A 16,230-nucleotide genomic window follows, 5' to 3' on the forward strand; every position below is an offset into this window, starting at 1 on the left:
TGTCCACTCTACAGTTCTTAAGCGGGGGTCCCCCATACCACCTCCAACCCCCGACACAAAGCGCAATCTGGGCTCCCGGGGTTTCGGCGCGCGCCCAATCGCCGAGCCGGGGAGGGTCGGGGAGGGTCTGGGAGGTGAGGAGTGGTTTAAACTCAGCCCTCACCTCCCGCGGGTCCCGGCTTCCCGGCGCCCAGGCCCCGCCCCCGCCGCCCGCCCTTCCCCCACGGCCGCCGCGCGCCGGCCCCTCTCCCCGCTCCCCATCGGCGCACCCACCCCAGATGCCGCCTGGCACCGATCGCAGCCGCCGCCGCCGCACTTTCCGCTCCTATTGATCCCCTCCCGGCCCCGCTCCGCCTGCCCGCCGCCCGCCCGCCCGCCCGCGCCGAGCGGCCAGCGCGCCAGCCCGTGGCGGAGCCGGAGCAGCCGGGCTCCCGGAGGCAACTCCTTGGGAGCGCCCGGCCCGGGGTGCCCTCTGCGTCCTGCAGTGTCTTTCTACCTGGGAGGAGGAGAAGGAGGAGGAAGAGAAAGAGGAGGAGGAGGAGGAGGAGAGGAGAAGGAGGAGGAGGACCTCTCGTCCGGGCTGGGAGGTGGAGCAGCGGCAGCAGCCGCCGCCGCCGCCGCCGGAAAGGGAGAGGCAGGAGAGATCGAGACTTGGAAACCCCAAAGTGCCCGCGACCCTGCGCCGCAGGCTCCCTTCCAGCTTCATGGGCAAAGTGTGGAAACAGCAGATGTACCCTCAGTACGCCACCTACTACTACCCCCAGTATCTGCAGGCGAAGGTAAAGGGGCGCCGGGGTGGGGGCGCCGGGGGCGCGCGGCTCGGGCCCGGGAGGGAGGGGCGCGCGCCCGGCCCGCGGCGGCGGCGGAGTTGCGGGGAGGGAGGCTGCTAACTATAGCGCCGGCCTGGGCGGCGGCCGCCGGGGGAGCGGGTGCGGGATCGAGTTACAGAAAGCCGCGGGGGGAGAGACTAGACAGGAAAGAGCCGCCAGCTCCTTCCTGGCCCCGGAGAAGGGAGGGTCGCGGGGCCCGAGCGGCGCCCCTTTGCCGAGCCCCTTGGCCGAGCCTCTCGCCGAGCTTGGCTGCGGCGCTGCCGACGCCTGGAGCCCGCGGTGGGACCCGCTGGCTGGCTGTGCGGCTTTCCGACCCCCTCCCTCCCCTCGGCCCCGCCCTGCGATCAGTAACTCTTGGCTTCCCCTGGAGTGCCTCGGAGCCCCCCACCCCACTTCCCGGAGACGCCCCTTCGTCTCCCGCGCGCGCGGGAGCGATTCCTGGGGCCGGAGCCGGGGGTGGGGGGACGGGACGTTTGCCTCCCGTCTGCGGCCCCAGCGCCCGCCCCTCGCCTGCCTTGATCTTTGTGCGGTGTGGCACTTCACCTGGTTACTGATTCCCACTTTTACGCTGGTGTTTTGGGTAGGAAAGTGGCCAAAGTCCACGCAGCGTTCATTGATGTCCCTTTGAATCTTTTCCCAAAGAGAAAGGTAGCTTTTGCTTAGGAGGGACAATGGGCAGATTTCATGGCAGAGAGAGAAGTGACTTTGTGTTTAGTTCAGAAAAATACTACCTCGTGTGTTTATCACAGATCTATTTCCAATGGTGCTTTCTCAAAAGTGGCCGTGGCATATTCTTAGGCAACCCAGCCGATGACGTGTAGCCCTACACATTGCTACTACTGGCTTTCTAGGGTCCCTAGGTGCTTGGTTAATGAGCCTACCTTAATTTTACAATAATTGGATGCCCCTGAACTCATATATATCTCCATATCCACGAGGAGTGAGGATTTCACTACTTTGGAAGCTTCTCCCACAGTTTGGGAAGGTGGAAGGTGGATGCACCAGCCTTCTACAGCAATTAGCATCTCCTGTCAGGACTCCAGGAGCCCTCGAGATCACAAAAGAATCAAACGTGGATGCAGCGTCTGAACTTTCTTTGGGAGGTTGTAATCACGACCTGCTTGCGGCAGAGGGCATTTCTGGCCTGGTGCAAAGAGTCTCTGATTCAACCCCGATAAGCTGTCCTTTCTTACAGTGCGGGTGGTCCATGTTGTGCACTTACAACCGTATTTGTCCAAAAGGACACTTGTCAGCATAGAGACCCGACATTTCCTAGCCCTCAAGGGCTTCATTCTCAACCCCCACCCCCATTCTTACTTTACTTTGGGGCACCAGAAAGCAGCGACAGGGTAGCAGCAAGGATGGCCATTATTCATTTCTGTGTGGTCCCCATAAATTTGTTTTCAGGGGCCGGAGGGAGATACATTTGTGTGTGTGTGTGTGTGTGTGTGTGTGTGTGTGTGTGTGAGCTACATTGTAAATATGAGTTGTTCAAAGAAATTTTGAGGTGTAATCAATGCACTACCTTTTAGACAGCATATATGTTTAATGCACTTGTTTAAATTATGCAGTGTTGGGTCGCCAAGGAACAGCCTAGTCAACACTTAACTATATGAATAATAAATACATACACTCAGGTAAAGGAAAAAGGCCTTGTTTCTACAGGCACATTCACCTTAGTAATTTTTATCTACCATTAGTAAGTTTGAAACCAAGTGCGTAGCATTTAATATAGCTAATGCAATACCATTTGGCTCTTTTTGCCCCATAAATAATTGAAGAGAGAGACAAACGGCAAGAGCCTGCTCTGGTAATTAGGGTCGGATCCCAGAAAGCTTTAGGGCCCATTTTCTGAAAGTGTGCTTCCTGCATAAAGCATTTAATATTGATTTGTGTTACGGTAAATGACATTCTCAAAACATATCTTGCGGTTGCTACTATGAAATCTGAAATGCTATTACTCTGAATCTCTTTGTTTCCGGGGAAGGACATATATACTCACTTGACCTATATAAATGGTATTAAAATTTGATAATTAAATATAAATTCCCTATTGTAAAGTATCTTGATTATTTCAGAAAGGGGCATCTCCTAAAATGTAAAGTGACGAATCAGATTTTAGATAATCACATTTCGGACACATAGTCCTTTTTTTTCTTCCTTACATATCTGCTGGTAACATGGTAGTACAAGTAAATGAGAGAGAGAGAGAGAGAGAGAGAGAGAGAGAGAGAGAGAGAGAGAGAGAGAGAGACTTATTTTGATTTTGAGAGAGAGAGAGAGAGAGAGAGAGAGAGAGAGAGAAAGACTTATTTTGATTTTTAGTTTTAAAACAAGTGTTGCCTAATCTACCTAATGAGTTAACAAACTCACTTGGAATCTGTTGTCTATAGTGATGATCCTTGCCTGTGGGTGCAGTTTGGCCTTCCTGAAGTATGGGATAGAAAACATCACTGTTTATGTACAGTGATATGTTTACTAGTCAGAGTTGTTTTGAAAACTTCTGATTGGAAGCTATATCAAAAACTGAGGAATGGCATGGTTATTTTACACAGTGGTATCTGCCATAAACATCGATCACAAGCTGGATGTGATTGTTTTAAACTGAGGAAGAACAAATGGGTGGAATTTCTTTTCATCGGAATAGATACCCATTAACATGGCCCTTGAAAATGAGTTTTGTTATCATCCTTTTAAAAATTCACATTTGTCAAATTATTTTTCTTGTGTTAATCATTTCATCAGAGTCTGTTTTGGAAAACTTATTTAGTAATTTTCCCCATAAAAATTCTATTGGCTACTTGTACATTTTATTAGCAAACAACAACAACAAAAAAATCTATGGAGTTTTATGACAGTGTGTGACCATATTGGTATACTTCGGTCTTTGACAGAAAGAGGAAATTATTGGAAAATAACATGGTTGCATTAAACATAAAGTACATTTGAGGAGGCTTTGGAAGGGCAGGATATGAGTGGAAATGAGATTGTGAAATTTTCATAATTGCTTAGTGTAGAGCAACATAAATTTCAAGTAACCTGATTTTACACGCTTGTTGTGTTTTTTGCCTCTCTGTCAGGATGGTCTTATCACAGCAGGTGCTCTTTGTCACCTGACACATTCATTCTAAGATGCAGTTTGATATACCTTCTCATATAAGCACATCTTGTTCTAAAGGGTTTTCTGAATTATATTAAATGACATATGCTAGATTATGAAAAATTAAATTTGGTATCCACTTTGAAACTACACAGATAATTCAGTGTATTTTTCTAAAGATGTGTATTAAATGTTTTTATACAATGGATGTATTAATTTCACTTATTGTAGAAAGCAACCCTTCAATTGCAGTCTACTTATTTCAAATATATTACAACTTACCTTATTACCATTGAATGCATGCAAATATTTATGGGAATTGAAGCACTTATTCTGTCTTTTGAAGAAAGGGAAGTACAAAATGTTATTTACTTGATGTAGCTACTTTTTGTGCTAGCTAAAAGCAATTTGACAAATTTTGTGATCTTTATTTATAGTTAACAAAATGTTTCTATAAAATATATTATAATGAAAGCTTGGTTTTTAAGTTTTATGTATTCAGCAGTATTGTTTTTCTATGCTAAAAAAAAAAATGTTTGTTTTAGAGCCATTTGGTATAAGTGTATGCCAAAGAACATACCTGAACTGAGATTCAAAATCTGGAAAATAATAAGTAATATAATTTAGGATTCTATTAATGAAGGCCACTAGAACAAAACAGTTTTTGTGAGTTGAATTTCTGGGTGCATTCACATTTTGCTGAATTCCTTAACTTCTACTTACTTGTAGCCAAATGAATATTGTATCAATTTATTTCTTCAGGAATTTGGGGTCATGATTTGATACATGGAACTACTGAGCATTTTAAGGTGATTGGAGGTAGAGAAGTAGGATCTTAAGACTTGGAGGGCTTTGTGTCTTAAGAAGTAACCACATTTCTGAGGTAAAATTTGCTTAAATGTATCACTACAGTAATGTCATATTTTACACAATGAATACACCTTATTTCCTTAGATGAGTGGGGCATTGTGGCTATCTGGAAGTGGTGGGAGAATCAAGGTCATGGAAATGTTAAAATTATAATGCAGTATTATAGCACCCTCCCCCTTGGATAGCTATTGCTTTTGAATTTCCCGTAATGCCTATCATTTCTTTATATTTTGGGAGCCAAATTTTAATCTACTAGTAGGGAACAGGAAAAGATAAGTGAAGAGAAATAGGAAAGTATTCAGTCATGTAGTATCAGTATAACTAAATATACCTTACATATTTGGCAATCTTGGCTTTGAATTTAAATTCAGATATGGGCAATTTCCATGTATTAACACTTTTAAGAAAAAAAAATCAAAACTTTACTCATTTATTGCGCAGACTTTGTATTTTGCTTACTGGCTTATTGTAACTGTAAAATTAACCCAGAATACTTAATGAGTATAGAAATTTTAAGTTATGGGTCTATCTAAAGACAAAGGGATCTCTTTTTTTCTTTTCCTTTGACTCAGGAGGGAGTTGCCACGAAAGAAAAAACTTCCCCCCTCTCTATATCTGCTTAAGGACCAAATATCTTGTGAGGAAGCTCTAGAATAAAAGGATAAGAGCTTAGTGAAAATGACACGGACACTTAAATATAGTTCATTGTTTTTAAAGATGAAAAATTTCTTGTCTAGTTTGTTTGATATTGGATGCTCAGTTCACAAAAGTTTATTTTTCCCAAACATGGTCTTGCAATTCTTTTTTTAGTCTCTCTTCAAAGGGTATCAACACCTCCCTAGTTTCTTGCTTCATTCACAGAACAGTAGGTGCTAAATAAATGCTTGTTAGTAACGATTATTATTCAGAGTAAGTACCTGCAAAATTTTTCTAGACTAGCAAAATAATCATATTCCAAAATCTACAAGTATAATAAATCCATCCTAATTTTTTAAATGAAATCTCAATATAGTTAGATTTGTGTTGTATTTTGTTCCTATAATAAAACTTTCAAATGTTTTATGAATCGAGTAAGATCCCTAAAATGAATCACAAATCATTTGGTCAATGCTTCATTTATGGAATCAAAAGTGCCTTTTTATTCAATCTTTATTAAAAAGTAAGGTGTCAGAGAAAAATCTCATAGTGTTATGTTGAGGGTGGGAAATGCTATATATGATGAATTGGTGACAGCCTGTCTCTGCCTTCACTCACTGGCCCCAACCAACACAATTCAAACTTTTTTCTGCTTAATTTTCAAGAAAAGCCCCCTGTTTCCAGGATATTTCAGACTAGTTCAAGACAAAACAAAACAAACATTTATTCATTTAATGGATAATATCGAAAATATAAACTGTCCTTGTGGTGTTCAGAATTATAGTTATCTCTCAGTTACTGAGTTGCATAACCCTAAACGTGACATTCAGCCTTCTACCTTTTTAATATAGGACTAGTGGGATCATGCCAAGGTGCTCTTTTATTCAGTGTAACTAGCCTATTGTAAAGAAAATGTAGTGTGATATGCCAGGGATTTAACTGCAGTGCCATAATATTTGGCATAAAATCAAATCATATAGCCCAGGCCAGTATCTCTCAGTGGTTAGAGTGTCCTCCCGCAGACCACAAGGTCAAGGGCATGTACCTGGGTTGCAGGTTCTATCCTGACCCTGATAGGGTCCTTGTAAGAGGCAACCAATTGATGTGTCTCTCACACATTGTCTCTCACACATCTATGTTTCCATTCCATTTTCTCTCAAAATCATTGGGAGGAATATCCTCAGGTGAGGATTAACAAAAAAAGAACATTGTAAAAAAAAAAAAAAATCAATCCACATAGTATTCAAGATTGAACTTTGGACTTGGGGATTTCAAGTGGAATGAATTTAAATGTTCTGGCTTCTGCTGTTCATTTTAGTGAATAAATAATAAAACCTGGTGGCACTCGGCTGTGCCACCATAGATGCAGCACTTGGATGATAACAGATGTTTACTACTAGTTCGGTCAGATGACACAAGGCAAAATGTCTTAGAAGCCATGTGTGAACACACACAAATTTGAGCGCATACGGAAATTCGATAACAAAACTAAACATTTCTTACTCAGTTGGACGTGAGGGGAGAAGTATGAAGGAGATGATGACAGCTAAGCCAAGAGCAAACTAAGCATGTCCCCCATAACCAAATTCCTTATTTTTCCTTGGTGCATCTAGCTCCTTAGCATAATTATATGAATATTTTCATTTTTCAGACAAGCCACCGAAAAATAAGTGTGTCACAGATGATGAGAAAAAGAGAGACAAAAAGGAGAGGGTGAAAATAAACATCCTAGACTTCGTAGGGGAGAAAATATAAAACTGAACATTGTCCTTCTCCATACTTTGTCTTTTGGCTAATTCTTAAATGAATGCATTTATCATTGTAGAGGCCGGAGAACAGTCTTCTGGTTGATGAATATGAAACCTGGATTCTAAAAGAGAGTTTAGCGGCTCATATGAACAGCTAACTTGCTTATACATCTGGTACTGTAAGCACAGAACTCGATGTCCGGTGGATGGTTTCCTACATTGGCTGTAACATTTGTATTCTGGAATTAGGTTGAGTTGTAAGCTGGTCGCTTGCTGGGAAATGACTGAGGTTCATGAAGAGCTACAATACCAATCGATCATATTTCCTGAGTCACCCCAGAGCACAGTTCTCTGCCCTTGCCGTTGGGAAAGGTGAGGGAGTATAGGATTTGGCCCCTGCTGTCCAGCATCGCACCATCTGCCAGGGAAGACAGAATCGGCACAGTCAGAAATAAGCAAAGAATACTTCCAGAGCAGTTCACCCACGGGGTCTTAGTGACAGAGGAGGCACCGAGGTTTACATATGTGGGATTAAAAACAGTGGCATGCACTTTGTGAGAAAAAAATAAAATGCTAATTAAAGCTACAATAAACCTGTGACTTTTAGAAAGAGGTGGTGCTTTAGATGAATGAATGAAAATGTTTTGAATTGATAATCAGCATTGTTTTGTATTTATTCTCCTTCATAATCCTCTTTATGAGTATTTAGAATTTTAAAGAATAACATTTTTAGTACTTTATGTTAACTTTTCCTCCTCAAATTTTCATTCTTAATTACCTTATTTTACATTATTATTTTCCATTCTTAAAAATTTAATATATTTTTATTGATTTCAAAGAGGAAGGGAGAGGGAGAGGTAGAAATAACAACGATGGCAAAGAATCATTGATTGGCTGCCTCCTGCAGGCCCCCTATTGGGGATGGAGCCTATAACCAGAGCATGTGCCCCTGATCAGAATCTTCAGTCCACAGGCCAAAGCTCTATCCACTGAGCCAAACCAGCCAGGGCTATTTTTCCAGTTTTATGGTTATAAATGTGCATAGGCCAACTTGTTAGGGTTGTGACAGTCTGAGAATATAATCTTAAATGATGACATAATGGTTATCCAGAAATGTTACTTTTGTGTTTTTTTAAATAAATCTTTATTGTTCATATTATTACAAATGTTCCTCATTCTCCCCCCCAACCCCTCATTGCTCCCCTCCACCAGGTTCCCACCCCACCCTCTGCCCTTTCCCCACCCTCCATTGTCCTCATCCATAGGTGCACAGTTTATGTTCAGTCTCTTCCCACACACCCCTCTCCCCTTTTTCCCAGAGAATCGTCAGTCCACTCCCCTTCCGTACCTCTGATTCTATTATATTCACCAATTAATATTGTTCATCAGATTTTTTTAAATTCCTTGGTTTTTATTTTATTTTTTTGACCAGTTTTTATTTTTTAATTTTTTTAAAATATATTTTATTGATTTTTTTTGCCCCCTCCCTCCCATACATACCTACTTTTGATTTTTAAAACCATTTTGAAAAGATGTGTTTTTTTCTCTCTCTTAATTTGTTACCCTTGTTCACGACAAAGGGAAAAAAATAAGTTTGGAGTTTTGTTATGTTGCTGATTAGATCACTGTGTGCCTGCAATCTACATATTGATAATGTGTCTAGTGTGAGCAGGGGTTTATTAGAAAATAACAGATTTTTTAATTATTTCTCCATCTTTTGTGGACATACTAGTAGCTATTCATTATCTTTATTTGGTTATCATCTAGCTCTAATTCTTTTAAACTAAGCTGCTATTCCCCTGTGAGAGAAACATATCTATTGGTTGCCTCCTGCACATACTCTGACCAGGACCCAGGCCGGGGAGGAACCTATAACCATGGTATGGGCCCTTCATTGGAATTCGATCCTGGGACCCTTTGGTCCGCAGGCCGATGCTCTATCCACTGAGCAAAACTATGTTTAACACTTTTTATTTTTATTTTTTAAAATATATTTTATTGATTTTTTACAGAGAGGAAGGAAGAGGGATAGAGAGTTAGAAACATCAATGAGAGAGAATCATCGACCAGCTGCCTCTTGCACACCCCCTACTGGGGATGTGCCCGCAACCGTGGTACATGCCCTTGACCGGGATCAAACCTGGGATCCTTCAGTCCGCAGGCCGACGCTCTATCCATTGAGCCAAACCGGTTTCGGCCATGTGTAACACTTTTTAAACATGGTGGTTTTGAGAGCTGCAGTTGGAAGTCTGTTTCTACTATTGGAGAACCTTTTTTACCTTTAGAATAACAGGGAAATATTGTAGTTTCATAGTTTATAAAATGAAGTCTCATAAAATATTTGTTTAAAAGAAATAGTAAATCTTCCTAGAAATTTGTAATACCTTTGTCTTCTCAACAGCAATTTGGATTTATCACCAACAGGCTTTTGACTAATGCATACATTTGTAAAAAGAAAAAACTTGCCAGTTTTTATTTTCAGGTCATTAACTGAAATAGCCTCTCTGAGTCGCCTGTGCCTCCCTCCTCCCACCTCTTCACCCTCCTTTTACTCCCCCCCAAAAAAGCACAGCTTTGATTAATTTCATTGTTTTAAAAATGGAAGTCTTAAGAAAAAGGTTCCTAATCCCATTCTCTTTGTAGCTTTCATTCCACTTGATCACTTGCATACTTTTATTAAACAACAACAACACAGAAAGATTTGGCTACCAGAGAAAGTGTTAGAGCAGAAATCCTAAAGCTGGATAGATGGTATTTTTCTGGGGCTCTATATGACTTAAGGATGGGGCAAACCTTATTTACAAGTGAGTTGTGTTTACCACAGATTTGATTCCAAAAAGTTCACTTGTCAGTTATCTAGAACTTGAAATTAATTTCCTATATTTCATATATAAGAGCCCACAAAGTATTTCCTCTCTATCTTTTCCTCTCTCCCCTCACTCCTTCATTCGTCTCCCTTCTCCCCACTCGTATCAATTACTCTTCCTGCACACTAACATAATTGCCACTCTGGGCGTACATCCACAGGTGTAGGTGCCCGTCATGGATCTGCCAGGGCAATTGTCACATATAAGCTGCTCATTCTGCATTAGCCTGAATTAGGGACCAAGTGTGCGCCTGACTTATTTTGCTAAAGAACTCTTTACTACCTCTTAATGCTACAGTTTATGATTAAGAATTTCCTAACAACAACTGCCTCTTTGAATTTGATTTTCTTCTTGATTCCTTATCCAATTTTATGTGGGAATTTTAAATAAAAATGTTATTGGTTAGTGTACCTTGTGGTAAAAAAGCCCAGACAAAATGTAATGCTTTGAATAAAAGAGAACATAATTAGCATAATAGGAAGTATTTTGAAGATAAATGTATGTATCTAATGAGATTGGAATGTAAATAGCTCATAGTGAAATGGTAAGACATTTCCATTTTTTCTTCACCCATACTTTACCAGTATTCATAACCACTTTTTCTGTTTCTTGAATATTTCACAAAAACTATGTTTTAATCTAAAAATAATCACAAAAGTATTGTGTGTTTTTAATTTGTAAAAGACTAAAAAAAATGTTTCTTGGTAATGTTCCTTAGATTTACATTTTAATAGCAGAGATATTAAATGTTGATTGTCTTTTAAAGAATAGATGATAACTTAATATAAAAGCAAGATTTAAAATGATAGTGGGTTATTATCCAGTGTTCTTTTCCACCCCTCCATCTCTACCACAAAATTCAGATTCATGTTTCAGCAGGACAGGATGTTCCTCAGTGCACATCCTTTGAGCCTTCAAAATTTGATTTGACTGTGTGGTCTGAGGAGAGCTTGTTCAGATAAGTACATTGTGATAGTAATCTGTGTCTGGGCCTAATGAACATCTGCTTTCCAGGGCGCCACCGCAGTACCTTTTTTTGTTTTTTTTTTTCCTTCGCCTTTTTTTATTTAAATCTTGTTTAAACTCTGCAAATAGGGCTGTTTTCAATATGCAAATAATCCTATCTCCCTCCCACCCCAGTTTTTTTTTTGTTGTTGTTGCAGGGGATGTGGGTGGGGGAAAGCCAGATATTTAAAATATGAATAGGTTGGGAATTTAAAAGGAGTCTGAGTACAGGAAGCAAGCCCACAGCTCTAGTTCTATCAATACTATTGATAACTCAAACATTATACTAAAATCATATAGTTAAGGTCTTGTAGTTGGAACTACCTGGCCAATGTAATTAAATTCAACAAACTGGGTGGGCATTGTGTTAGGCACGGAGAAGTGCAAATATGTAAATAAGACGTGATTTGTGCCATCATGGAGCACAATGGAATATTTTTTTTGACTTTGTGTTCACATCATTTGGTCACCATGTCCACTTACTTATAATAGAGGAACTGGCAGGTAGGTTATGAAGCTGGTATGATATGTATATGTTCAGCTTTGGTAGATATTACCAGGCAGAGCATGAGGAATCTAATTACTCTATAAGTCCCTCACACTTGGTATTGTCAGTCCTTTTTAGTGAAGGCCTTCTGGTGGGTAGTAGCTCATAATGTATTTTCCTAATGATTAATGATGTTAAACACTTTTTCATAAATTTATTGGGCAAATGGCTATTCTCTGTTGTGAAGTATCTTTCAAGATTTTGCTCACTTTTTAAAAATAACACCTTTATTGACTATAATTCACATAGCTTACAGCTTAACCTTTTGTTCACTTTTTATATTGGACTAGTGGCCCGGTGCACGAAATTCGTGCATGGGTGTGTGTGTCCCTCAGCCCAGCCTGCACTCTCTCCAATCTGAGGGATGTCTGACTGCCTGTTTAGGCCCGGTCCCAGTAGTCTCCAACTTTGCTCCCCTGAAGGGCTGGTCCCCCCTAACTGTTCTCCCCTGCAGGCTTGGGTCCCCACAACTGCCCTTCCTTGCAGGCCTGGTTGCCCCCAACTTCTCTCCTCTACCAGCCTGGTCACCCCCAACTGCTCTCCCCTAAAGGCTTAATTGCCCCCAACTGCCCTCCCTTTAGGCCTGGTCCCTCCCTGCTGACCTCTCCTGCTGGCCTGATTGCCCACAACTGCTCTCCCTTGCAGGCTTGGTCTCTCCCAACTGCTCTCCCCTACCGGCCATCTTGTGGTGGCCATCTTGTGTCCACATGGGGGCAGCCATCTTGTGTGTTGGAGTGATGGTCAATTTGCATATTACTCTTTTAAAATTGGTTTATAGGTTTTCAAATATAGTCTAGATACAAATTCTTCATTAGATACATGTATCAGAATATCTTCCAATTTTTAGTTTTTCCCTTCACTGTCTGATTAGTGTCTTTCAATGAATAGAAGTTCTTAATTTTAATGAAGTACAGTATAACTATCTCTTATGACCATTGCTTTTTGTATATATTTTAAGAAAACTTTGTTTACTTTAAGGTCATGAAGATATATCCTTATATTTTCTTTATCTTTTATATTTAGGTCTGCAATCCATTTCTAATTAATTTTTGTGTTTGATGTAGATAGAGTCATGATTTGTCCTACCCTCCCCCAATATGAATATCTAATTGATTTAGCAACATTTATTGAAAAGACATTTTCATTTTCTCCTTTGAATTTCAGTGTCATTTTTGTTATAAATCAGGTGACAACATTTGGATCTTTCTTTTTCTGCACTCTTTGTTTTGTTCCGTATGTATATTTGTGTCAACACTACATGGTTTGAATTTTTTTTCAAATTACATGCAGTAAATTAAGTGTATATTCTTCCAAGTAGTTGTCACTATTCTAGGTCCTTTGCATGTCTTTGTAAATTTTGAAATCAATTTATTAATTTCCATTTAAAAACTGATAAGATTATTATTATTGGAATGGCATTAAATCCATACATCAATTTTGGGAGAATTGATATTATCCAAACTAAGTATATATCTCTTATTTATTTTGGGATTTTCCACTCTTAAGTAATTCATAATAAAACACATGGGTAATTATTATTGTTTTAAGTGCTCATTTCCTAAATATATCCAATAATTGCTTCAAAATCTGTAGTGTGATAATTGGCATAGAGTCTGTTAAGAAAATAATTCTTTAGAGAAGGTAAAGAGACTATTATCAGAGATAATTTTTTTTTTGAAAAATAGCTTACTAAATAAAATTTACCCTTTTAGAACAGATGGCATTCTTTCTGGTTTTACTTGAATGCATCTTGAAATATGACTCGTTCTCCTTTATACTCTTCATTTTCTTTTTGAGGATTTATTTGATGTTGTGACATCTCATCATCCTGTCTTATATATTTACAAACATACTAATAAATTTAAAATTAGTTGTATTTGGAGAGTTTTCTGGCATCTCTTGTGATTTTTTTTTTTTAATATGCCCTGAATATTGTGAAAAAACAAAGCCTGGGAAAGCTGCGTAGATACAGACTTCTAAGCAATAGAACATGCTGCTCTGTGGGCTTCAGCTCCTTCAAACTTTTCCTTAGATGTTCTAAAAATCATATATATATATATCATGCTTTAAGGTTTTAAAGCTTTGATTATTGCTGTATTCAGCCAGCCAAACACAACTACATAGAACTTTCAAAGCTTATTAGTTCTGGCTGGGTTAGCTTAGGTTGTGCAGGAGGTTGAATAGACGACTTCTGAAGTTCCTTTCAACTCTAAATTTTAGGATTCTGGGAATTTATAACATCCAAGAATCACCGAATGTTAGAACTGGAAGGAACTTTAAGATAATCTGGTTCAAGCTACTCATTTTACAGATGAGGAAAGCTCCCCAAAGTGAAGAAACCAGAGTGGAGCTCTGGAGAGGCAGAGCGTTGGGAGGAGTGGCAGGAGGGCCAGAAATGGGAAGGGTGGAGGTCTGACCACACACAGCTAGTCAGCGCAGTGACCTGAAGAGGAAGGAAGAAGGGAGGCCACACACAGCTTTAGCAGTCATTCCAGGAAATTTTATCTCAGAGGTTGAACTGGGGTGGAATACAGCCAGCGTCACCAGCTGGTGTCCGGTCAGGAATCGGTAGAGGTCACTCTGTAGGGCTGGCCAGACACCTGCAGGTAGGTAGGGCTGGCCAGACACCTGCATTTCCTTCCACCAGTAGGCACTTTTCCTGGTTTGTCAGAACTGTTCAGAGCTGAGTCTGCTTTGTTCTAATGTCTCCAGCATTTCAGATTATAGTTGGGCCCTGTTCATCCTCCATGGCTTCCAGTCTATCCATGGTCTTGTTTTTCTTCCGGTTCCTTCTTTTATCACATTCCTGAGGGTCTTTGTTTTTATAGCCCTGGGTCTGGGGCCAAAACTCTCTCACATTTTTGTTTGTTTGTTTGTTTTGTTTTTAGCATGCCTGGAGCTTTCCCACACTGGCTGGATAGACTTCAGACTACTTCATTCTTGTAACTTTCTTTATCCTGCCATCACCACCTGCTGTAACCTGTTAGAGACTCTCTGATTAAACACCTTTTTGTTTGTTGAAGCCACCTTCTCGCTCACCACTCAGATGGGAACCATCTTCTAAGGCCAAGCACTCCATGCTAGTCTCTAGTATCTCTTGTTTTTACATGAGACATTGAAACACAGTTGAAGCCTTTGGGTACTCATCATCTCACCATACGGTTATGCATCAGGACCTTTGTTTTTGGTCAGGTTTTTGCAGAGCCTCGGAAAAACAAAATGTACAGTAGGAGTGTCAAGGAGCCCAGGTGTCACTTGCACATAGCTTTTCCCTCATGCAGTTAGGGGTCATACACTCTTAAGTGCACTGAAAATAGCGTGCCTGGCTATATGTTACTCACTAGGGAGATGGAATACAGGAGAAACTGGGGTATACCAAGCAAATGAAACAGGATGCTTTCTCACAGTTTGCAAAGAGATTTGCCAGAGAAAATGCCTCCTTGATTCATGTACATGTTCCAAAGATTATTATTACAGGTCACTAAGCCTTTGACAGAAAGTATAATCATCGGGAACCATGGCTTATTAAAGGTTAATTAGATATTAAGGAAAATAGTTTGTGAAATGATTTCTTAAGTCAGTTGGAAAGGATTAGTTTATTTTGTTATATTTGATTTACACCCAACTTCTTAGGAATGATTGAATAAAGGTACAATGGTAACTGGCTCTGTGTGTGTGTGTGTGTGTGTGTGTGTGTGTGCTTCCCTCACTGTCTCAAGAATCCTCTGCACTGATTGGTTCAGACCTTTAGTTTTTCCTCCTGTAAGTGTAACTGTGAACTTTGGAAGTTGTGGGCTGTATGGAAGGAAGTGACAGAAAGGGCTGTGGGTGATTGAAAATCATGTTAGGGCCCCTATGTGATCTGTAAGGAAACTGACTTCTTTGTCGCCATTATTAGTTGACACACGCTATAGGCAACGTTTCTGGTGTGGTGCTACGTTGAAAGACTGAGAGAGGCATGCCTTTTTAGACATTTTAGGGTGCCTTTTTACAGAGCATTTGATTACTTTAGCTGGAAAGTTCTCTCAGGTGGGGTCCTGTGAATCATCTTAAACAACTGATGATCCAAAACTTTTAGATGTTAATATTTGTGGGTAGATTACTCTCCTAAAACACAGCAACAGCCTTGTATTAGGATTTCCTATATTTATTTAAGATTCAACAGTGAAAGATGGGCATGCTTGACACCTTAGAAGTCATGTGCATTATTAGTCTAAGTTAAAAAGGTATTCAGGGTGACATAAGGTCTAAAAGGAAGCTAGGGTTTAAATAAGCACATGAATAATTATTATCCCAAGAAATGGAATTTCTGATCCAGGCCAACTTCCTAAACTACAAATTTCTGGTTTTGGAACCTTTAATCTAACCTCCTCAACATACTATGAATCTGTTGAGCACAGTTTACCCACATTTTAAGAATATGCAGGCAAATTGAGGGAGCCATATCAAATTCTGTATTGGTTATATGCTCACTCTTAGGCATAAAATTCCGTTTTTAAGATGTTTAAAAAATGGAGACACGAGAGTTTACTAATTTGATTTTTCCTTTTCTTATTATACTTAGACTTTCACTAAGTGACATTTCATTTAGACTAAACATTTCATTTATTAAACTGTGTAATAAATT

The 16,230-nt window shown here is 40.2% G+C and overlaps 1 protein-coding gene across 10 annotated transcripts in view; it reads left to right on the forward strand.

The window, feature by feature from the left end:
• Positions 1–255: 255 nt before the first annotated feature.
• The window catches only part of RBMS1 (RNA binding motif single stranded interacting protein 1), a 217,308-nt gene continuing 201,333 nt past the window's right edge, over positions 256–16,230 (forward strand). For 4 of the 10 annotated variants that reach the window (XM_036422239.2, XM_036422241.2, XM_036422244.2 and 1 more), the window contains exon 1: positions 260–779. In XM_036422239.2, coding sequence (XP_036278132.1) covers positions 705–779 — 75 coding nt within the window. In that variant the 5' untranslated portion in view covers positions 260–704. Of the gene's footprint in view, positions 780–16,230 lie in introns of all 10 variants that reach the window. The other 6 variants (XM_036422247.2, XM_036422246.2, XM_036422245.2 and 3 more) reach the window with 6 other exon arrangements.

Source organism: Pipistrellus kuhlii, unplaced genomic scaffold (assembly GCF_014108245.1).
Source record: "Pipistrellus kuhlii isolate mPipKuh1 unplaced genomic scaffold, mPipKuh1.p scaffold_m20_p_7, whole genome shotgun sequence".
Taxonomy (NCBI): Eukaryota; Metazoa; Chordata; class Mammalia; order Chiroptera; family Vespertilionidae; genus Pipistrellus; species Pipistrellus kuhlii.